Source organism: Drosophila subpulchrella, chromosome X (assembly GCF_014743375.2).
Source record: "Drosophila subpulchrella strain 33 F10 #4 breed RU33 chromosome X, RU_Dsub_v1.1 Primary Assembly, whole genome shotgun sequence".
Taxonomy (NCBI): Eukaryota; Metazoa; Arthropoda; class Insecta; order Diptera; family Drosophilidae; genus Drosophila; species Drosophila subpulchrella.
The window spans coordinates 4,635,361-4,660,123 of record NC_050613.1 but is presented as its reverse complement, the minus strand read 5'-3'; the positions used below and the strand labels follow the sequence as shown (position 1 = coordinate 4,660,123).

The window sequence follows — 24,763 nt, the reverse complement described above, 5'->3', positions numbered from 1 at the left end:
ATACTCCTAAGTTCCGATAAGTTATTTTGGGCAGTTCGCTACAATGTATAATAGTACTGAATAAAATACTGGGTAATGGCGTCTTTAATATAAAACGATTTGTACCCCTGTAGAATTCGCAGATGAAAAGAAATATATTAAAAAAAGAAAGGAACTTAACTTCGGCAAGCAAAAGTTTATATACCCTTGCAGGTCGTTCATTACAGAAATATTAAGATAATGTTCCATTTAAATTTACTAATATATATGTTTTTGACATAAATTATCAGATCATTCCTATGGCAGCTATATAATTAAGTCGTCCGATTACTTTTTCAATTTTATGAAATATTAAAAGAATGATATTACCAAGAGTAGAAGTTAATATGTTAAAGAAAAATATTGTATTATTCATATAGGATATAGTTGTCTAATTCGGAGCGTTCCGACTTATAACTACCAGCGATAGAAATAAGACTTTTGGTGAGGTTTCATCCCGATGGCTTTAAATCTGAGAGACTAGTTTGCCTAGAAACAGACGGACGGACAGAGGAACATGGCATAAAACGACTTTCCCAAACCACATATTTTCGGAAAAAACTCGTTTGGTTTTTATACTTTTTATTGATTTTTATGGAGCTTTTCTTCATTGATTAACGAACTCGATCATAGATTGTTGGGGGCAATTGTGCAACACCAATTATATTATACCTGAAAAACGAAACGAAAAACGAAAAAGAGATTATGACAAGGCCATGAACAGGGCGCCACAAGAACTCACCCTGCAACTTGGCCAACTGCTCGGTGGTCATAACAATGGGCATCAAATGATCGGTGCTAGTGGGTGCTATCAAGTTGGGATCGGCAATGGGGCCCATGTAGCACTTGCGCATCTTCAAGTACTGCATCCAGACATTCAGTCCCTCCTCGGAGGATTCCATAGGGCTGAGATCCTGATCCTCGCCACCGGCGTTGCGAACATTGAGGTCGACATGTGCATCGTTAATGAAAACCTGACGGGTCAGGTGAAAGTAGCTGTTGGTGATATAGATGTTCGGCTGGACGGGCTGTTGCTTCTGAAATAATACGAAAATATAATATAATAATAATATATATATTTTGTAAAAGGCATTAATTAGTTTAGGTAAATTTAAAAAGAAAATGTTTGTAACCAAAGAAAATTGTATGTCAGAAAAATGATTTAACGTCTCATAAATTATGAAAAATAATAAAATTGTATGTGTTATTGCAGACCTGTTCCAATAGCATTGAGCGCATAAAATTCTCGCTGATCAGATGGATATTGCAGTCGCGCAGATCCTTTATCATGAGCTCCAGATTCAGATTCTTCTCGGTGAGCACTTGGACCTCTTCGTCCAGTTGACGCTTGTCCTGCTCGTGCAGCTGAAGGGTCTGCTCCCACTCGCGGTTCATGGAGCTCACATTGTAGTAGTCCTTGTGCTTCAGCAAGCGCTGGCTAAAGTACCACTCGGAAAACTGTGTCAACTTGGACAGGGCCAGGATCAAGAGGAATGTCCATAGTATGTCGGTGTACTCGTCGAAGGAGCGACCATTGTAGCAATTCTCCTCCTCGCACTCAATTACCGTGGTCGAACCATCCCACATCACTCCGGCTATGGTAATATTTTCCATCGTTAAAATTCGTGTGTGTATTACCCAATAGAGTTTTTTACGAAGAGTATGTGGCAGTGAAGGCAGAAAATTCACAATTGAATTTGATCAGTCAGCGTCGAGTGGAACACTACTTTCACCGCCTACTTGAATCAAGTTACTTACTTCGTTTTCGGACCTTTTGGCTAACCAGGGCTACGAACTGCAGGCTCAAGCAGGTCAAAAGGGACAGGCATATGGCAATGGCCCCATCAATCAGCTGACTCACGGATATTACGTCCATGGCGACCTTAGCTACAGAGCTTCAATACTTTTTAATTTAGTACCAAAAGCCCGAGGAGCTCGTTTTCATGTGAGTGTGAATGAATTTTATTGTTTGACAAAGTCCTCACAGACTTGAAAATTTTTATCTAGCAAGGGGAACAGGAATAAGCAACTATCTGTTTTTTGCTTTTCCAATTTTTTCAAAATTACGATGAGTGCATTTCATTATTGAACTTGAAAAAATAATACAAAATAAAATATGAGATAATTTGAAAATGTGTAAATTATTATTATTTAAGTCCATCGAATGGGTGCATATGACGGGCATCAAGATCCTAACATCGGAGCTGGTGGAGGAGCATCTGAAGAAGCGGCTGCGGGCGGATCGCTGCGACGACGACCGTAACCCTTACATTTAACGGCGTACCCTGCCAACGCGGTTCAAGTTCATGACGCGGTGGCGTCTTTGATTGACCACGGCCAAGATCATGCAGCCTAGTAAGGTTAGGAACAGGATTATGATGCTCCAGTTACTAAACGAAAAGCTCTCTATCCATTGAAGCGGTAACCCTTGGACTATCATCTCTGCAACCAAACTATCCAGATCCCAAATGAACATTGCTCCCGAAACAAGGAACATAAGGAGAGACAGAAACAAGTGGCGTTTGTTCGCCAAAATAAAACGAAATAGCTTGTTGTTAATGGGCGACATCGTTCAATGGCTGTGGGAAAACACCTTGAGCAAAAGGAAAAGAGCTAAACACAAGCCTTACCTTTAGTTTTTCTTCGAAGAGTAGAGATCAAAATTCTTGCAGACGCGAACTGATTCGGTTGACTTCTAGAAGCCAAGTGAAAAATTTTTATATGGCACAATAGCACATTGACATTTAGTGCTGCGTTGCTGAGCACTGTTCTGTTCTATCGATAGATCGGATTTTCCAAAACTATTGAGTCCGGAGAACTAGTTTATCTAAGAATTGTATTTGAAAAATACCAAACTACATGAAAAAAATCATTACCCTCTGCGAAGATATAAAAAATTACGAAATATCTTTGTAATTTGTTGTTTTTTCCATTGGCAATATTAAAAGCAACATCCCAATTAAATTCGGTGTAAACAAAATTAAAACTTCCCTTAATTCAGCAATAAGAGTAGGTCTTGGAGCATTCCGTTCCACGCCAATAAACAACCTTCTATTAGAAGCCAACATATGTCCCATAGAACACAAGCGAGACTTCTTAACTGGAAAACTAGCCAAAAACCTTTTAAAATCCAACGACTAACCCTTAAAAAAGCTTACTTAATCGACTCAAAGACACCAAAGATACTCCAAAATCAAATTAATTCCTTACCTCCCAATCAAAAACAATAAATACAAAACATTTAACATGGATAGCATTATTAAAGCAACCAACACCACCCTATCTAAATACAATAAAAATACAACACCAACCATTTTCCATCAACTCCTTCGCACCCTCAAATCCTCGTATCCCAACCATAACTTCGTCTATAACGACGGCTCCAAATCTGGAGGTATATCAACCTACAGCATCACAACCGAAACAGCAACGATCAAACTGGGTCTCCTGTCTTTCTATTCCTCAGTCCTCTCGAGTGAGATAATAGCAATTCAGGAAGCCATAAAAATATGCGTAAAGATGCCAGGCAAACATGTTATATGCACAGACCCCCTCTCCACCATCTCCTCGATCACCAACCATAACAACCATTCGCACTATGCCACCTCAGTCAGGAACCTAGTCACCAAGTCAACACTTCCCAAAAATCTCTCTTGTCTGGGTACCTAGCCACATAGGACTCGTAGGTAATGAAAACGCAGACGAGGCAGCCAAACTGGCCTGTAAATTTCCATTAACCCTCACTGCCAACAACAACTCCAAAAAAGAACTACAAGATAAACAAACTGACATTCTTAGTTCAACATCTTACTGGTATCAACAAATTGCTAAATTAAATACGTCACACTCCCCCCATAAAAACTCTCCCTTGAGCAGGGGGCAACAAATAATAATAAACAGACTCAGACTAGGACACACAAACTTAACCAATGCCCACTACCTGGACACGGCTAAAAACAATTTGTGCCCATTGTGCAACAACGCACGCATAAATATTCAACATATATTATGCTCTTGCCCCACCCTCTCCTCACAATGCTCTCAATCCTTCCACAACCTTGATCCCATCCTATCTATAGCTAACCCCACAATCGACAACTTCAACATCATCTCAAACTTCCTGATCAAATCAAAAATTATTAATAAAATATAATTTAAATTAAATAAAAACAAGAAAGGAAGTTAGCTTCGGCAAGCCGAAGCTTATATACCCTTGCAGCTATAATTATTAAATTTAAAAACACAAAAAATGATATTCCCAATAGTATAAGATAATATGTCAAAAAACACCGAAGCTATAGTTTGTTTCATATTATTTTCCTACCAATTTTCCGATCGTTCCTATGGCAGCTATATGATATAGTCGTCCGATTTTGATAAAATTAAATTCGAAATTCAGAACTAATTAAAAAATGTTATTTCCAAGCGTTGGAGGTTATATGTTGAAAAACACCGAAGCTATAATTTGTTTCATAATATTTTTCCACAAATTTTCCGATCGTTCCTATGGCAGCTATATGATATAGTCGTCCGATTTCGATACAATTTAATTCAAAACTCAAAACTAATTAAAAAATGTTATTTCCAAGCTTAGGAGGTTATATGCTAAAAAACACCAAAGAAATAATTTTTTTAAATTTTTTTGCCCGATTATTCCTATGGGAGCTATAAGATATAGTTGTCCGATCCGGCTGGTTCCGACTTATATACTACCTGCAAAAGATATAAGACTTTTGGGAAAGTTTCAGCCCGATAGCTTTAAAACTGAGAGACTAGTTTGCGTAGAAACGGACGGACAGACGGACAGACGGACATGGCTAGATCGACTCGTCTAGTGATGCTGATCAAGAATATATATACTTTATGGGGTCGGAAACGTCTCCTTCACTGCGTTGCAAACTTCTGACTGAAATCATTATACCCTCTCCAAGGGTAAAATAAAATCAAAAATTTATTGAAAGAACAAAATAAAATAATAATAAATGTATATTAGAAAGAAGCATAAAAATAAAACATTGTAAATATCTAACCATGTAGAAAATAAGCTAGACTCAAATAGACCAAAGAAAACCAAATGAAATGATACTAAACCAGAAGAGCTGAAGGCCTTTAGCTCATGCCTATTGTTAGCATTTAGTTTATAATTACTTGTTAGCATAAATAAATTCCTATGGCAGCTATATGATATAGTTGTCAGATTTTGATAAAACTTGATTTGAAGCTCAAAACTAATTTAAAAATTTTATTTCCAAGCTTATGAGGTTATATGTTAAAAAACACCAAATATATCATTTTTTTGTTTTTTTTCCCGATTATTTTTATGGGAGCTATAAGATATAGTTGTCCGATCCGGCTGGTTCCGACTTATATACTACCTGCAAAAGAAAGAAGACTTTTGGGAAAGTTTCAGCCCGATAGCTTAAAAACTGAGAGACTTGTTTGCGTAGAAACGGACGGACAGACGGACATGTCTAGATCGACTCGTCGTCATGCTGATCAAGAATATATATACTTTATGGGGTCGGAAACGATTCCATCACTGCGTTGCAAACTTCTGACTGAAATCATAATACTCTCTGCAAGGGTATAAAAATGTGTATATAACATTTTACTTTTTAAAACGATTCAGCCCTGTTCTTGCAGCCCCGGTTTGTGGAACCTTTTTAGAACAAGAGAAGGCAGTTTGCAATTGAAATAACAATAAATAACACTGTGAAAAATGATTTCGGTTTTGAAATCTATCCGCAATTTGGACTTCACGTTTCTCTGTCTTAGATCGCGTTTGGGTCCTATTGTAGCTACTTAAAGTTTAAAGACAGGTTTGATTTATATTTGTCATATCTCTTACACCGATTTCACTTTTAAGTTTATGTAGGTATGGACAAAAGGAACTAAAATGCCAAAACACATTTTTAAAAAGATCACCTAGGGCGTTGAAAATTATAAGTATATTTTCGTTAGTTGGCCATATTTCGCGAGTCCTCTGTAGTATGAATACATCGTTGTAGCGAGTACCCACTGTACCAATGCCAACATTGTGTTACAATGCACTTGCGTAAGCACAAAGGCCCGGTCGTTAAACTCAAGTGCCCGACTGAAATGCGATCACCCAAAATGCGCCTCAGAGCCCAACATATGGAAAGTGCAAGAGTCAGCAAATTCTTATGGCCTGACCGCACAAACAGCTCTCTCGCGCCCTCACTGTTACCAGCCTTGCGAATGAGCACAGATATTCCTACACAGAGAAAATTCTGATGTTCTCATCTGAGTTCAAAATGTTCTTAACAAGAAAGGAAGTTAACTTCGGCAAGCCGAAGTTTGTATACCCTTGCAGATATAATTATTAAATTTAAAAATACAAAAATGATATTTCCAATAGTATAAGATAATATGTCAAAAAACACCGAAGCTATAATTTGTTTCATATTATTTTCCCACCAATTTTCCGATCGTTCCTATGGCAGCCATATGATAAATTCGAAATTCAGAACTAATTAAAAAATGTTATTTCCAAGCGTAGGAGGTTATATGATAAAAAACACCGAAGCTATAATTTGTTTCATATTATTTTCCCACTAATTTTCCGATCGTTCCTATGGCAGCTATATGATATAGTCGTCCGATTTTGATAAAATGTAATTCGAAAATTATAACTAATTAAAAAATGTTATTTCAAAGCGTATAAGGTTATATGTTAAAAAATATTGAAGCTATAATTTGTTTCATATTATTTTTCCACCAATTTTACGATGGCAGCTATATGATATAGTCGTCCGATTTTGATAAAATTTAATTCAAAATTCAAAACTTGGTAAAAAATTGTATTTCCAAGCTTAGGAGGTTATATGTTAAAAAATACCAAAGATATAATTTAAAAAAAATGTTTTTTCCGATTATTCCTATGGGAGCTATAAGATATAGTTGTCCGATCCGGCTGGTTCCGACTTTTATACTACCTGCAAAAGATATAAGACTTTTGGGAAAGTTTCAGCCCGATAGCTTGAAAACTGAGAGACTAGTTTGCGTAGAAACGGACGGACAGACGGACATGGCTAGATCGACTCGTCTAGTCATGCTGATCAAGAATGTATATATATGAAATCAATATACCCTCTGCAAGGGTAAAAAAATATACCGACATTTTTAGGTTGAAAATGTTTTCTTTTGCTCGAAACAAGTTGAATTGGCGGTATTTAAGTTCATTGTATGTACAAATAAACTATTCGTTCACTCCTTAGTGTATACATATTAAAAGGTTGTTAAAAAACTCAATTTAACTTTTCTCTTCTCACAATGTTCTCAATTCAAGAACAATGTTCTTGGATAGTTTTCTCTGTGTAAGTACTTGGCCGCTGCCTGGCCTCTGCCGGCGTAAGCGGGTAGAGCAGCCGCGAGCCACTAGCCCTTAAGTCACTCTCGATTGGAACTTGAACCAATAAAGTACTGAAGCTGACCTACTGGTCATCCAATAAACTGTGACTTTTTATTGTAGAACAAATTATACAAATCCAAGAAGAGTAGCTGAAGGAATTTACTACATGGCTACCGTGACAATGGTCCAAATCGGCAGCAATTGAATGGAAATCAACGGAAATCAACTGGATCTGACACGGATGAAAATAATAAAAAAGTCTGAGTGAGTAGAGTGTGAGTAATGGGTAGACGCGGAGGTGTCGACCAAAAAATTAAGAAAAGAGTGGCTTCTACATAAAAACACACCACCTCCCGCGTGGGCAACATCCCAAAAATTACAAGCTGAGCTTGATCATTTAAAATCAATACCCCATATCACAACTCACTCAGCAAAAATTCAGATCATAAGAAAACAAATAATTATAAAGCCCCTATCCCCAAAACAAGTGCCGCAGTAACTATCCGATTGTCCTGGACCACTGGAAAGAATACACTGGAACTACACTTGAGCCCATGAGCCCAACTGCAGCAGAACTACAAGCGTGGGGGGCGAACAGCCACCTACGCCTTCGAAGGAGCATCAGCGGGCCAACCCCGGCGACGCCCAGCTGATGCATTAGAGGGTCTGAAGGAATGCGGATTGAAGAAGATTTATGAACAAATAAAAATTAAACTATGTTACTTTAATTATAATTCAAATTTGTTAGATTGAGCTGAACCTTTTCTGCCCGATTAGAAGTGTAGCCCGTAAAGCTATGGAAAACCGTAGGCAGGAAAATGTAATAGATTGAGATCAGAATCAAGAATTTTTAAAAATTAATAAATTAATGAGGAATAATAGCATAAGTAAAACAGTCTTAATAACTCACATAAATGGCATAAGATTTAAAATTAAAGAATTGAAAAATATACCCAAAATGGGTCTTATAGATACTAAAACTGTCAGCTCTACGGCAAATGCAATAAAGTAGAATCACAAAAATTTGATATGGAAACTACAACTGCACTATTAATAATAACCGTTGTCATTTTGTGTGGAAATTGATTTCATTATACAAATTGCACAACAAGAAAATAAATATCAAAGTCTAGAACTGATCTAAGTTCCATTATACAAAATAAAATACGAATATTAAAATTAAAACAAAAATTTAATAAAATAAAATCTATATATAATTTTTTTAAATAAATACACATAAAAAAATCAAATGGTATACCAATAAAGAAAATTTAAAATCTAACTAATTCCCAAATTAAGTGACCACACTAGAAACTATTGCAGAGGTCTATAACAAAGATCCCAATTTTGGGGATAGAGACTTAGAGAACAAATTAACATAGAAGACAAAGATCTACTCGATCTAACTAGTCTTGCGGTATTACCAATAAAAGAAGCGCAGGAAAAAGATTGTCAAGATTCAGATTTAGACTTAGTCAACTCGGTTAACCTAAAGCCCATCAGAATGACAGACGAAGTAACTGCCCAAAGGGCATATATCAATGACATTTCCAATTCCATACCAGAATTCAATGGACAAAAATTAAATCTTCAAAGATTTATAACAGCTCTAAGATTGGTCAGTTTAACAAAAGGACCATTTGAAGAGTTGGCCGTTGAAGTAATTAAATCAAAAATAGAAGGACTAACCTTATACAAGGTCCGAAATGAATCTACTATCAACGGAATAATACAAAAACTTCAAAATACTATTGTCGGTGAACCATCCGATTTAGTTAAAGCCAAAATTAATAAAATAACCCAGAAAGGAAAAACTGCCCAAACATTTACCTCAGAAATTGATAATTTACGAAAGGTACTTGAAATCTCGTATATTGATGAGGGGCTATCAGCTGAACATGCTGAAAAATTTAGCACCATAGAAGCCATTACAACAATGGTTAATAATTGTGAATCAATATTGTATACCCAAAGAGGACAAACATATCGCGGTAATAATAACCGTGGTAATTATCGTGCTAGAGGCCGTGGTAACTACCGAAATAACGGGAATTACCAAACTAATGGTTATAACCAAAATTATAATTACCAAAACTATTATAATCTTACCAATAATAATAACAGAAGTCGCGGAAATTATAGAGGCAATAGCCGTGGTGGAACCAATAACAACGGCAACTACAATAACACCAGAGGAAACTGAAATGCCCAAGTGAGAACTGCCGAAGCACAATCGGATAACTAAATAATTCCACTAAGAGAATACAGCCACGAGAATCCAATTTATATCCAAATTAAAAATAATCACACACTTATAAAAAAATGGAATAGTACATTTAAATATCCGCATATTGAATCCAAAATATCATATTTCGTATTTAAATTTAATACAAAACACATTGTTTTAAATTCGAAACATATTAAATTCCATAGTTTAATACTAAAATATTTAAATCAAAGAAGAGCATATTTAATTTTAATTTGTTTATATTTATTTTATAAAACATTATATTTATCGTTAATATTTTCAGAATTAAAAAAATCCGTATTTAAATTAAAAATGATTCATATTAATTTTGAGTATTCAAATTATTTTATTTTAAAGTTTTTAATATTTAAAATAAAAATTTTTGTAATAATAATATTAAAAGTGTCAATTTGAAAGGGTTTTTCAATGTTTATATCATATAAAAGCACCTCACGAAAATATCTTTTATATTTACGAACAAATTAATTAGTTAAAATGTATTTTATTTGTTTATTTATTTATTGTACTCTGTTGCCAAAAGTTTAAAACTTAAGGTACAGGGAGGAATCGGCCATAGTTGCTAAGACTTTCGGCCGGACTAAATTGTATTTACAGGTTTACTTAATAACTAGAATTTTACATATGGGTGGGAAGAGAAGGAGATTAACAATTTAAATGAGTTGAAGTAGGTTAGCTGATTTGAGAAAGTTAAGAATTTGCTGGATATTTTCATATGAAGGGTTAATTAAGAGATCAGATAGTTTTATATTTGAGTTACTAGGTCTATGTGTTTGAAATGCGGTGCAGTCGTTGAGGATATGTGAGATCGATATGGCGTCTGTGGTGCAGAATCGGCATTGGCTGTTCATTGGCTGGGAGAATCGGTATTCGTGTGTCAGTTTTGTGTATTTTGTATTTTATTTGTATTATCACATTTAAATATGTTTCATATTTAAATATTAGTTTCTGCCCTGTCCGTTTTTAAGTACGGTAATATTTAAAATAAATATTTTAATTTTAAGGTGACTTCTTTTACAAAAGATTTATTTCATAAACTGTATACTCATGCATATACATCTGTTCAGACCAAACATTATACATTTTTAAAAACAAATTGATATACATCAAAGTAAATTTACATACATATGTAAACGGGCAGAAAACAAACGAAGGCGCTATGATAATTTTGGCGGTTTTTTGTTCTATGCTACACACATTCTTTCTTTGAGCACTAAACGACGCGTGTCATTGAAAAGTTTCAGCCGAAGAAGTTGGACGTGTCGGGCCTTTATTAAAGCGAAGTTGAAAAAAATATATAAAATTCAATGTGCGGGCAACAACTATCAAAGCCAAAAAGGACAATTGATCGCGCTATCAAAAAATCGATGTAAAGTTTCTTTAAATAAAGAAGTGTGTATGTGGGCAGCAACATTCAAAGCCAAAAAGGACATATCTCGCGGCTTGTCTTTTTCTTTGAACTGTACTCGGCCATACATATGTACAATTGCCCTACAAGCATTTTCTATCGCGGAAGGCACTATTAAGTGACTTCTAGAAGATAAAAACGATCGTCCGCGATATCGCATTCGGATCGCGGAAGTGACTCTCGTCGGGAAGAAATGTGCCACTTCGGCGACACTTTTAGAAGTGTCGCCGAAGTGACTCCGAGACGGGAGTCACTTCCGCGATCCGAATGCGATATCGCGGACGATCGTTTTTATCTTCTAGAAGTCTTTTAATAGTGCCTTCCGCGATAGAAAATGCTTGCAGGGCACAGACAAATCACGCAACGAAATGACGCTCGGGCGAAAAATAACGGCGTGGGTCAAAAGGAAGACCCAAAAAATTTTCAGAAAAAAGGGGTAACGGAAAATTACCGCGACCTCTTTTTATCGCGTGTTTTACTCACTACTATCGTCTTTCTTTCGCGCAGAAGTGTCTCAGAAGTTACTTCTTCGCGATCCCGACCCTTTTTGTTTTTATAAAATGTGTACTATGGCCTTTCTGTCGTCAATAAGTGACTTGGAAGTTACTTCTACGCGATATATGTATATTTTGTTTTTGTAAAATGTGTTCTATCGCGTTTCTATCGCGCAGAAGTTACTAAGAAGTGACTTCTGGATGACAGGCGATAGAAATATCGCCCTTTTGCTTGCAGGGACAGCGTGCGTTTACCGTTCCTGACAAAGTCGAGCGTGTCGCGAATATCTGACTTTACCATTAGGACAATTTGGATAGGTAAGTAAAAAACGTAGAAATAAATACATTTTTAAAAGTAAGAATACGGCAAAGTAGGTTTTAAATTAAATAATACATTTTTTCTATATCATTCCTCGCAGTGGCAAACAAAAACCTTCTGGGAAACTATATGCCAAATATACAAATTCCAGAACAAAGCATATAAAACTGGATAAAATATTGGAGGTTCCTGTTGAGATCCAAACTTTGTACTTGGCTGACAAATCGAAAAATGGAACAAAACCCATACTCGGCGTAAGGATGTGAAATCTTTCGATGGACCTGAGCTTTTGAAAGCATGGCCAAAATATGCTGGTTCGCGGGCGCCGGAATTGGTAATTTATAATTTTAGTCAGACTACATTCAGATTTTGTATTTTTATTTTTTTATTTTGTGCTCTTTTGTTGTTTTCTTTTAGGTCCAAATCTTTAACCATTTATATTTTGATTAATCTCTTTAAAATGAAATCTATAATTTTCTTTTTTATCTTGCTATTTATTTCGCAGATAATTAAAAAACTAATTAGTGTTTAGCTATTAAGATTGGTAATACTCTAAAATGTTTAAAGTACTTTCTTTCGTTTATGAATTAGCATATTGAAACATTGAAGAGTTTTCAAGCCATCCAATGCACATTTACAGTCAGCACAACATTTATTCGGACACCCCTGATTTTCAACTTGGTTCATTAATAACTCAACAAAAACGTAACGTAAACAAACATTTTATATTTCATTGTGGAGACCAACTTTCTTACAGTCTATTTTAACAAAAAAAGAAGAAATTTTTAACATTAACATAAGGTATTTCTTCAAAAAAACAAAAAAGTCAATATTTTACGCACAAAAATTATTCGAACACTTCATTGAAATACCAAAAAAAAACATATTAGTTTTTGTTGGGGTGGTCTTAGTACTTGGTGGGTCCTCCCTTAGCATCTATAACAGCTTGTAAGCGTCGACCCATGCTTTTGACCAAGTTTTCGGTCTAATTCGCGCCAATTTGGTCCCATTCAGTCATCAATGCCGTTTTTAAGGACTCCTTCGACGAAATTACATGCTTCCTTATTCTTTTCTCCAGAATATCCCACACATGTTCTATCGGATTTAAATCCGGTGACTGGGGTGGTGTGTTTAGCTGTTTACAGTGATATACCAGCCACTCTTGCACCAAATATGACGAATGTTTCGGGTCATTGTCTTGCTGGAACAAGAATTACTTCGGATTGAGACCAAGTTTTAATGCACTGGGGATCAAATTTTGGCTTAACATGTCCTTGTACATATTTTTGTTCATTTTTTCATCAATGAAGACCATTTGACCGACTCCACCTGCAGCTACACACCCCCAAACCATTACATTGCCGCCACCATGCTTAATAGTTGAAATCAAGTTCTTCTCTTTCAAGGCTTCATTTGGTTTCCTCCATACTTTCGAAGGGCCGTCGTGTCCGAAAATGTTAAATTTCGATTCGTCACTAAAAATAACGTTCTCCCAAAACGAATCCGGCTGGTTAACATGCAGTTTTGCGAACTCCAAACGTTTTTTTTTGTTGATGGCAGAAATATATGGTTTTCGACGAGCAACTCTACCATGTAATCCGGCCTTGTGCAGGCAGTTTCGGATGGTTTGACCGCAAACTTTTTTTTGCGTAGCTTCCTCTACATTCTTCCGAATTAGTGTAGATGTTGTTCTTGGATTTTGCAAGACTGTAGACACAATTTTTCGTTCCTCGCGTGGTGTTAGAATCTTTGGCCTTCCAGAATTCCCGTGATTTGCAGCTAATTCTCCAGTATTTAGGTATTTTTTGATCACACTATGTATTGTGGAAGGTGATTTGCCAATAATTCTACCGATTTCACGATAACTTTTATTCTCCAAATGTAATTTTAATATAGATTTTCGCAAATCAAGCGATAAATCTTGACCTCTGCCCATTTTGTCTAATCTTATCAAGAGACGCGCCGAAAGTAACCGAAAAACAGAAGAAAAAGCACACCGAAGCCTGATCTGAACTAATTCCAAGAAAAGTAAGTGCAGCATTTTGAGCAGTTTTTTCGCTTTCCTTTCCATATTTTCGTGTGTAATACAAAAAAAAAATATTATTTAATATAAATGTATTAAGAAAATAACTGTTTCCATGATACGTAGAAAAAAGTTGCTAAAATAACGAAAGTTTAAATAAATAAACCATTAAACTTGCTCATAGAGAGTTGTTGTGCTGACTGTATGTATGATGTAAGTGCTAAAAAATATGTTGTATACAGATCTCTGTAAAATAAATATAAGTGTAACTGTATTTTTTGTACCTTCCAGCAAGCCGTAATCAAAAATAAATGTTTAAATTAAATCAAAAAAACAGAAATAAAATTTGTGTACTAATTTTTTTTAGTGTACCAAAAATATTTGAATACTTATCATAGGGGCCGTCCATAAACCACGTGGACAAATTTGAAGCACTTTTTGACCCCCCCTCCCCCCCTCGTGGACAATCGTGGATTTTTAACTAACCCGCCCCTCCCCCCTATTTTTGACCACGTGGACCTTTTTATTGAAAATTTTTTTAATTTAAATTTAAAAGTGGAATAAATAACATAAAGGTTAAAATTAAATTTGTACTATGTCCACGTGGACATTTACCTCGAACCCCCCTCCCCCCCTCGTGGAAAATCGTGGACTTTTGACGAACCTCCCCCCAAAACTGTCCACGTGGTTTATGGACGGCCCCATTTTTAATATTACAACTGGCATATTTTGAATAAATATGTCTAGTATTGAATCTTAATATGACTTATGAATATTGAATTTTAATATTTCGGGTATTCATTTAACTATTAAAATTTTAGAATTTAAGATGGTTTCTGTTTATATTAAACACGTGTACTATTAAATTGAAATTTTTAAAACTTAAAATCAAATAGCCATTGTATTTAATAGAAATATGCATTCTATTTAATTTAAATATGGATTATATTTAACTTAAAAAAAATTATTTTCCCCAATATTCCTGTGGGAGCTATAAGATATAGTTGTCCGATCCTGCTGGTTCCGACTTATATACTACCTGCAAAAGAAAAAAGAGTTTTGGGAAAGTTTCAGCCCGATAGCTTTAAAACTGAGAGACTAGTTTGCGTAGAAACGGACGGACAGACGGACCTGGCTAGATCGACTCGTCTAGTGAACTACAAGATTTTTATCTTCCAAACAGTAATTTTTTTGGTAACAAGTGTTGTATATCAAAAGTTGGAGAATCTCAAGGGCTATTCAGTTTGAAATTTAAAAATAAATCGTTTGAACCAATTTTGAGGAAATAAGTTGTTAGTTGAGGAATTAGTTTAAACCCTTTAAACCCGCAAAGCTAGCGGGTAAAGCATAGGTTTTCCATCTCGTGCTTCTTAATACACCCATATAGTCCTGAAGACCCTTAAACCAAAAAGGGATTCATACAAATCCACAAGGGGACAAACATTTTCATTTTGGGAAAAGTCCCCTCTTGTTTTTGGAAAAGGTGTCATTCGACGCGTATTCTGAGTAAGAATAAAACTTGGCTAACAACCTTGGGCATTTATCCCTACCAGCCCAAACAGCTCCATTTTTTCTAAATGTTTACTTTTACATTTTCACCGCTTTTTCTTCCAAACCTATTGAAATTATTATTATTATATTTATATATAGTAGTCGCCTCCGCACATTCTACAAGTGCGCTTCGTCACTACGTGTACTGCCGTCCACAGTGATTTATTACTTGTCTGCAATCATTTAATTCAGTTGGGGGCCAGAAAAGATATGCTCCGGCAACCCCTTAGGGAATCATTGAAAATCATTTTTAGAACTATATTTAAGTTAAGTAATTGTAGACAGAAAAGAATTTATCCATTGGCGATTAAATAAATACCTTTTCTAAGCAAATTTATAAAAACACTTATATTAAAATTTTGTTTGACTACTTTTTTTGTGATCTAGGGGTCCTGTTATTTTTTAAGCCAGAGTAGTCATAACACGCTATGGGACCGAATTCAAACATAAAAGTAAAAGAATTTGGAAAAGGTGCTCTTAAAAAATGAAAACAAAGCACGTACAGCGGAAGTTTTACTACCCATGTTAAAAAAAATGTTTGAACTGTTCTAGTATGATATAAAAAAATATAAAGCATTTCGTTCTGTTAAAAATATTTTGATATTATTTATTTGTCACTAGAGTGCATTTTCTTGTTCAGCTCATTCAAAGACATTTCTTCACCATTTCAGACCACTGACTTGATTTCTCTTGAATTAAAACAATAATTTTTCTGTTCGGACATGAAGTCGACCATCTCTGTTGGTGGTGGTCGATGGATTCTTTTCTGTATTCCTCGGTTTCCTGATCGAAAAAAACAGCATTTCCGATTCTAATAAAAGATTATGTCCCATTTTCTGACGCGTATCATATTTGTTTTTCCGCCTATTTCCGATGTACTGTGATCAGCGATGTACTTACACATTTTCTTTTGACTTGGATTTTTTGAACGAACGATCATTCTTTTCGGGTACTTCAGACTGTAGGGGGCAGTCATAGTTTTTCTGATGCGCTCTTAAGGGGAGTCTTTTGAAAAGCCATACAGGTCCTAATTAGGATATGGTTAGGACTAATATAATGCTGGCGGCCAACACGACCTACAACGAATTGGGCAATTTTCGAAGGGCCATGTTATCAATACTTCCAAAGCATTGGCTAGCTAAAAGCGATCTGGAGATCGTTACTTTCAGTAAATAAAGGAATTCGGGCTGATTTTATCACCCAGCACAGCTCAAGACACAGATGCACTGTTTGACGAGATAATATTGTCAAATAATATACTGGCATTGATAGGACGTGGGTCATTGGCCTTCGATAATCGGAATTACACAGGATCCCTGGGCTATTTCAATCGTGTCCTGGTGACCCAACCTCGAGGTCCCGCTGATGTTCGCTCTGGAATAGCTAGGATTGTGCTAGGGAATGAATGGTTGTAAATTCAAATTAAAAATGACGATAAGGATAATCCCTATATATTTACCTTGCTCACCTATTGTTGAGGCATGTAGAATTGGTGGTTAATCGGTTGTCCGTTTTTATATACCTGCCCGTACAATTTTAGGGGGGCGAAGAATGAATTTCCGCCCAATATAGATAGTTCCGCTCCTAATCCCAAATCTTCCGAAGTCCTCGCACCCAAGACATCCGAAATCAGTTTATTATTGTTTATTGTCTTGCCAGACTTTCGCAGTTTGATCTGGTTTAACGGAAGACCGATAATGGGCTCCAACTTTTGCCGGAGCTCCAATATTGTTGCGTTATTCTGGATTTCAAATAAAATCGGCTGCGGCAAAGCCTTAAATAGAAAAGAGAAACTTTTAGAACTATCCGAAATTAGCACACTAAAAAAATTATTATACCGACTATTTTGTAGGCTTTGTTTATTTTTACCATTGCCGCGATACTAGAGGAACTTGGGACCTAAAAGCATTTTGGCTTGTGTAAAAGTTGTATTTTATGTTGGTGTAAAAGAACTAGACAATTTTAGGCTTGTACAAAACTAGTACCATAATGAACGTAGGCAGAGGCACCCCCAAGTTCGAATGGACAGCGAGTCTGATTTGCTTCCAACGATTTGGAAAAAAATTCAGGCGAAGTATGCGAAGTGGCAACTACTGTCATACAGAATTTTAATATTCTAGACTCACCATACTTTGATTAATTTCAGAATTTGAAAAAACTCGCTCTAAAAGCATATTGGCTTGTGTATAAATTACCACTACGTCAAATTTCGATAGTCGCAACTGCCATTGAATGTTCTAGCAAACGACAAAACGAAATATCTCAGACTCACCACATCTCGACTATATTGAGAGTTTGACAGCACTTGGACCAACAACATTATGGATTGTTAAAAAAAAACCGTTGTTAATTTTCGGGTTTTGCACTAATAAATTTTTAATATTATAAAAAGCAAACACAGAAAAAAGTTGATGTATACTGTTCAGAAAGCCGTACGGAAATGAACCTTATAGACAGGAGCACACCCAAGTTTAAGCGAATGGAAAGTCATGGCATTCTACATCTCCGGATATGCAGCATTATGTTTACGAATCGAGGGGAAGCGAAACTGAATGTTTTTCGCATCAAAAATACAGAATTAAGCTGCATTCTGGTGATCTACAATTAATCCTACAGCCAGCGAGTGCTGCGTGGGCTGGTGCGACTTCAAGTAGCCGGAGCTGCGTTTTAGCAATGTGCTGTCCGAAGTCCATGTGGGCAACAACATCCCCAACATCGAGGCAGTGCGTGCCCATCTGAAGAGCCCCTTGAGGGGAACGTGATATCCATCTGGAATCAACAGCTGCAGATCTTTTAATTTTACCAAGATGGGTTCGAGGGGCTGGAGAGGATCGATAACCTGCTGCGACGTGCTCTTCGATTTGTCTACCTTAAATTTTACACCTTTTACTTTTATCTACGCCACCAAGCCGCTAGGGGTGCTATAGGCTAGTTGGCGCTGTAGGCCAAGTCGCGCTATAGAAGAAGAATATAGGTGGCGCTATTGACTAGGTGTGTTAATGAAAAAAGCAGAGCTTCTTTAAGCATATCGCCATCTCTCTTGCACTCCCTTAAGCTGAGTAACGGGTATCTAATAGTTGAGGCCATCGCAATAGAAAATCGCAATGCAATGATTTTACACAAATCGACGCGTATTTTAGTAAAGAATATGAAAAAATAAAAAATCGGTACATTTTGCATCTCCGGTTTCCCTAGCTTAAATCTTTGAAATGAAATGTAATATGTTCTTCTTTCACCGCACCAATCGACATATTAAAGGACTTAGAACCGAAAATGAAGTCACAACCAGTAGATAAAAGTAAAAGGTGTAAAATTTACGATAGATAAAATGTACAAAGTATACCTATTTTTAGGTTGGTTAGCTGAGTAAAGGGTACCTAATAGTCGAGGACATCGACTACAGCGTTCTTTCTTGATGGAAAATGCAGGCTGATAAGATGGCCATTTCGGCTGACCTGGATTTTTACATAGCTATTTGAATTGGTCTCTTAGAACCTTATAGCAGGTTAGCTATTAGTAGGACCTATGATCAACCTCTTGCTTCTTCTGCTTTTGCTGATGGTGCTCCCGGCTGTAGTGAACTACAATGCCGTAGGATAAAGCCGGAATCCCATAGAACTCGAAGAGCACATCGCAGCAGGTTATCGATCCTCTCCAGCCCCTCGAACCCATCTTGGTAAAATTAAAAGATCTGCAGCTGTTGATTCCAGTTGGATATCACGTTCCGCTCGAAGGGGCTCTTCAGATGGGCACGCACTGCCTCGATGTTGGGGATGTTGTTGCCCACATGGACTTCGACTGCCGCCGTGCGATCCTTGCGCAGCTTGGTCAGCACATTGCGGAAACGCAGCTCCGGCTCCTTGAAGTCGCACCAGCCCACGCGGCACTCGCTGGCTGTAGGATCAATGGTCGATCACCAGAATGCATCTTAAATCAGAAGTTTTGTTCCAAAAAACACTCAGTTTCGCTTCCCGTCGATTCATAAACAAAATGCTGCATATCCGGAGATGTAGAATGCCATGACTTTTCATTCGTTTAAACTTGGGTGTGCCCCTGCCTATAAGGTTCATTTCCGTACGACTTTCTGAACAGTTCACATCCAGTTTTTTCAGATCTTGCTTTGAAAATATTAAAAATTTATTAGTGCACCTCACACAAAAACAACCCAAAATTTATCGAAGTATTTATTTTTTAACAATGCTGTTAGTACAACTATGTTCGAGCGCTCAATATATTCGAGATGTGGTGAGTCTGAGATATTTCGTTTTGTCGGTTGCTAGAACCTTCAATGGCAGTTGCCACTATCAAAATTTAACGTAGTGGTAATTTATACACAAGCCAATATGCTTTTAGTGCGAGTTTTTTCAAATTCTGAATATAATCAAAGTATGGTGAGTTTATAGTATTAAAATTCTTTATGACAGTTGCCACTTCGCATATTTCCCCTGAATTTTTTTCCAAATCGTTGGAAACAAATCAGACCACTGTCCATTCGAACTTGGGAGTGCCTCTGTCTACGTTCATTATGGTACTAGCTTTCTGCAAGCCTAAAATTTTCTACTTCTTTTACACAAACATAAAATAAAACTTTTACACAAGCCAAAATGCTTTTAGGTCCCAAGTTCCTCTAGTATCGCGGCGATGGTAAAAATAAACAAAGCCTACAAATTAGTCGGTATAACAATTTTTTTAGTGTGCTTATTTTGGATAATTTTAAAAGATTCTCTTTTCTATTTAAGCCTTTGCCGCAGCCGATTCTCTTTGAAATTAAGAATAACGCAACAATATTGGAGCTCCGGCAAAAGTTGGAGCCCATAATCGCTGTGCCGTTGCGCCAGATCAAACTGCGAAAATCTGGCCAGACAATAAACAATAATAAACTGATTTCGGATGTCTTGGATGCGAGGACTTCGGAAGATTTGGGATTAGGAGCGGAACTATCTATTTTGAGCGGAAATTCATTCTTCGCCCCCCTAAAATTTTACGGGCAGGCATATAAAAACGGACAACCGCTTAACCACCAATTCTACATGCCTCAGCAATAGGTGAGCAAAGTAAATATATAGGGGATATCCTTAGCTTAATTTTTAGTTTGAATTTACAACCATTCATTCCCTAGCGCATTCCTTGCTATTCCAGAGCGAACATCAGCGGGACCTCGAGGTTGGGTCATCAGGACCCTCTTGAAATAGCCCAGGGATCCTGTGTAATTCCGACTATCGAAGGCCAATGACCCACGTCCTATCAATGCCAGTATATTATTTGACAATATTATCCCGTCAAACAGTGCATCTGTGTCTTGAGCTGTGCTGGGTGATAAAATCAGCCCGAATTCCTTTATTATAACGATCTCCAGATCGCTTTTAGCTAGCCAATGCTTTGGAAGTATTGATAACATGGCCCTTCGAAAATTGCCCAATTCGTTGTAGGTCATGTTGGCCGCCAGCATTATATTAGTCCTAACCATATCCTACTTATAGGACCTGTACGGCTTTTCAAAAGACTCCCCTTAAGAGCGCATCAGAAAAACTATGAATGCCCCCTACAGTCTGAAGTACCCGAAATGAATGATCGTTCGTTCAAAAAAACCAAGTCAAAAGAAAATGTGTAAGTACATCGCTGATCACAGTACATCGGAAATAGGCGGAAAAACAAATATGATACGCGTCAGAAAATGGGACATAATCTTTTATTAGAATCGGAAAAGCTGTTTTTTTCGATGAGGAAACCGAGGAATACAGAAAAGAATCCATCGACCACCACCAACAGAGATGGTCGACTTCATGTCCGAACAGAAAAATTATTGTTTTAATTCAAGAGAAATCAAGTCAGTGGTCTGAAATGGTGAAGAAATGTCTTTGAATGAGCTGAACAAGAAAATGCACTCTAGTGACAAATAAATAATATCAAAATATTTTTAACAGAACGAAATGCTTTATATTTTTGTATATCAAACTAGAACTGTTCAAACAACTTTTTTTAACATGGGTAGTAAAACTTCCGCTGTACGTGCTTTGTTTTCATTTTTTAAGAGCACCCTTCCCAAATTCTTTTACTTTTATGTTTGAATTCGGTTCCATAGCGTGTTATGACTACTCTGGCTTAAAAAATAACAGGACCCCTAGATCACAAAAAAAGTAGTCAAACAAATTTTTAAGATAAGTGTTTTTATAAATTTGCTTAGAAAATGTATTTATTTAATCGCGAATGGATAAATTCTTTTATGTCTACAATTACTTAACTTAAATATAGATCTAAAAATTATTTTCAAAAGATTTCTTAAGGGGTTGCCGGAGCATATCTTTCTGGCCCCCAACTGAATCAAATGATTGCAGACAAGGAATTAAATCACTGTGGACGGCAGTACACGTAGTGACGAAGCGCACCTGTAGAATGTGCAGAGGCGACTACTATATATAAATATAATAATAATAATTTCAATAGGTTTGGAAGAAAAAGCAGTGAAAATGTAAAAGTAAACACTTAGAAAAAATGGAGCTGTTTGGGCTGGTAGGGATAAATGCCCAAGGTTGTTAGCCAAGTTTTATTCTTGCTCAGAATACGCGTCGAATGACACCTTTTCCAAAAACAAGAGGGGACTTTTCCCCAAAATGAAAATGTTTGTCCCCTTGTGGATTTGTATGAATCAGTTTTTGGTTTAAGGGTCTTCAGGACTATATGGGTGTATTAAGAAGCACGAGATGGAAAACCTATGCTTTACCCGCTAGCTTTGCGGGAAGAACATAAAATAGCTATGTTTTAAAGGTTTACAGTTTCTAGACAACTAATGCCTCAACTAACAACTAATTTCCTCAAAATTGGTTCAAACGATAACTTTTTAAATTTCAAACTGTATAGCCCTTGAGATTCTCCAACTTTTGATATGCAACACTTGTTGCCATACAAATTACTGTTTGGAAGATATTGAGCAATAAAAATTCGTTTCAGTTTAGTATGACAGGCTTAACTTGAGTGCCCAACACTATGCATCATTAATTTGACATAAAATTCTTGTAAGATACTTTTTAAGTAAAAGAAAAACATTTAGAAGTTTGTCATCGACTAAATGAATAACACAAAATAACATCGAAAGCCTTAATGAATATCCAACTGTATTGTTATTCGAGGTCAGTCAGAACATAATTCGTGCAAAGAACTAAAGGATTTAAGACAGCAAACTGAAAGATGCCAGAAATAAATACAAAACTGTAACAAACAAGATAGAACGCTATAGTCGATGCCATCGACAATCAGATACCCATTACTTTGCTAAGTGTATTGGGAGCACAAGGGAGTGCGAGGGAGATAGAGATATGCAGGTAGCAAAACGTCTGTCCCAAGATTAAACACATTATTTGCTTATAACTTTTAATTAATGGCCCGAATCTCATTTAAATTTTTCGAAAATATTTAGAAATGTGGGTGCTAAACGGGTTAGAGTGGGCGTGGCACCCTGCTGAAACAAACATTCGCTACGCAAGAAGAATCTACATGCCAAATTCCAACTTTCTAGCTTTTATTGTTTCCGGGATCTCAGCGTTCCTGATCTAGAATATATATACTTTATAGGGTAGGAAACGCTTCCTTCTACCTGTTAAATTTTTTCTGACGAATCTAGTATACCCGTTAACTCTACGAGTAACGGGTATAAAAATACAAACATTCAGTACTCCAAGAGTCCACAAATATCTGCTCCAATCTAGGCCTGGCACCGGTGAAAAGAATTACCTAATTCCAACCCTCCATAATACCTGAGTCATAAGACACACACCCTATAAAAAAAAAGTAGTTTCCAAAGAAAATATTTTTAAAATAATTTAAAAAAAATTAAAAACAAATAACAATACTATAACCTATAATAATACACGGACAGATCTTTGTCCAAAGAAATAATTGGCAATGCGGCAACAACAGAGAGCTCAACCACAAAACTAGGAGTGCGGCCTAAGAACTCTTCAATGTACGCATCCAAAGCTACAGCAATCATTGACGCGATCGAGATAGGTCTGAAAATCACAGGGAAAACATGCATTGGAACTTATTCCCTGTCAGTAGCGGAAGGCATAAAGAACATAGAAGACTCAATATGTCTTATCTCCAAAATTCGAAGTCTCATGATCAACAACTTCCCAAAAAAAAAAATTCTATGGGTGCCAAGCCATGTAGGTATAGCTGTTAATGAATTTGCCGATGAGCTTTGCTTCTCCAATCATAAATGAAATAGCTAGAAATAGATATTTAAAATCAACACTGCTTAATTATGTTTCACACCTGATTAATAAAACCTCCACTTGGTATCAAACAATGAATGTCAGTCAACTCAACATTGCTCACTATCCAGAATTAAACAAACCAAGCTTATACGGGTTACACCTTAGGCGCACTAGACTGGACCCATGCAAATAGTTCAACCTCCATCGAACTAATGCAAATTCTGTAATATCACGGATACATCAATTATATATATTTTGAACGAATGCCCATCCTTCCACAACATCGGACCCAAACCCCCAAACTCCGATCTCATCCCTCTCTTAACTAATCAAAAACTTGAAAACATACTTGCCCTTATTACATTTCTAAAACAAGCCAACATACTGAATCAATTATAAGGCTACAAGACAAATATAAATTACTTTTGAATATTAAATACTAAACGAAAGATTTCTACTCGCCCAAAAAATTATGTCCTAATTAAGTGTTATTTGTTAATTGTAAGTTAAGTGTTAAGTGTTAATCCTTGTATAATTAATAGGAAACATAAAAAATACAATCAGCCAAAACGCACAGCAGCTATGGCTGTCATCCCTTCCTGTAGCTTAATTTTTATTAGTAGGACTACGGTGTACAAATAAATATATATATATATATATCTGTTTTTAAATTATGTTTTTAAGTAAGGGATTCTCAGCTGGAGCCTCCTCGACGACGGGGGTCTTGTTCGATGGTCCAGCCACATCAGCCATTTTGAAGTACTTTACTTGTCTTATTGTTAGCGAAGTGCGAAATCGCCTAAAAGCTAGTTATTTGGTATGTGTGCCAAAAAGAAGTCTCCAGTTTCAACACGAAGCTAGCTATTTTAGGTAAACTAGGATATTTTTATAAATCTGTGCAAGCTGTCACTTCCTTTTTCAGTAGCTTTGCTGGGAAATAGACCTGGAAAACAAGCGATTATATCGATGGTTGCGCCCCGGTGACCCCCATCGATGTTTCTCAGACTATCCCGATGGAATTACATAAAACTCCCATCACTTGGACTTCGAAGGAGTACGAAGATACGCACAGTTTACATGGTAAAAAATGAAATATATA

General features: G+C 36.4%; 1 protein-coding gene and 2 long non-coding RNA genes across 7 annotated transcripts; 1 reads left to right on the top strand and 2 right to left on the bottom strand.

The window, feature by feature from the left end:
• Positions 1–607: 607 nt before the first annotated feature.
• LOC119557180 lies at positions 608–1,901 on the bottom strand. The gene is made up of 4 exons (XM_037869794.1): positions 1,777–1,901; positions 1,234–1,613; positions 761–1,055; positions 608–690 (listed from the first exon to the last, which is right to left on the bottom strand). The coding sequence occupies exons 1-4, from the start codon at positions 1,892–1,894 to the stop codon at positions 680–682; spliced, it is 804 nt and encodes a 267-aa protein (XP_037725722.1). The 5' UTR covers positions 1,895–1,901; the 3' UTR covers positions 608–679.
• A 14,144-nt stretch (positions 1,902–16,045) lies between these two features.
• LOC119557079 lies at positions 16,046–17,877 on the bottom strand. The gene is made up of 3 exons (XR_005220035.1): positions 17,724–17,877; positions 16,911–17,225; positions 16,046–16,845 (listed from the first exon to the last, which is right to left on the bottom strand). It is a non-coding gene; the product is annotated as an uncharacterized LOC119557079 (long non-coding RNA).
• Positions 17,878–19,535: 1,658 nt separating this feature from the next.
• LOC119557039 lies at positions 19,536–21,369 on the top strand. Of its 5 annotated transcripts, none has more exons than XR_005220028.1 (4): positions 19,536–19,696; positions 20,191–20,496; positions 20,571–20,873; positions 20,932–21,369. It is a non-coding gene; the product is annotated as an uncharacterized LOC119557039 (long non-coding RNA). The 5 variants fall into 5 exon arrangements; XR_005220027.1 differs by having other exon boundaries at positions 20,571–20,876; XR_005220030.1 differs by having other exon boundaries at positions 20,591–21,369.
• The last annotated feature ends 3,394 nt before the right edge of the window (positions 21,370–24,763 follow it).

Bases quoted from the DNA above. Each gene is read 5' to 3' on its own strand.
- LOC119557180 (XM_037869794.1), bottom strand. From the start codon at position 1,894: ATGGACGTAATATCCGTGAGTCAGCTGATTGATGGGGCCATTGCCATA. The intron at 1,614-1,776 runs GTAAGTAACTTG...ATATTACCATAG, and splicing joins CCAAAAGGTCCGAAAACGAA to CCGGAGTGATGTGGGATGGT. The intron at 1,056-1,233 runs GTCTGCAATAAC...GTATTATTTCAG, and splicing joins GCTCAATGCTATTGGAACAG to AAGCAACAGCCCGTCCAGCC.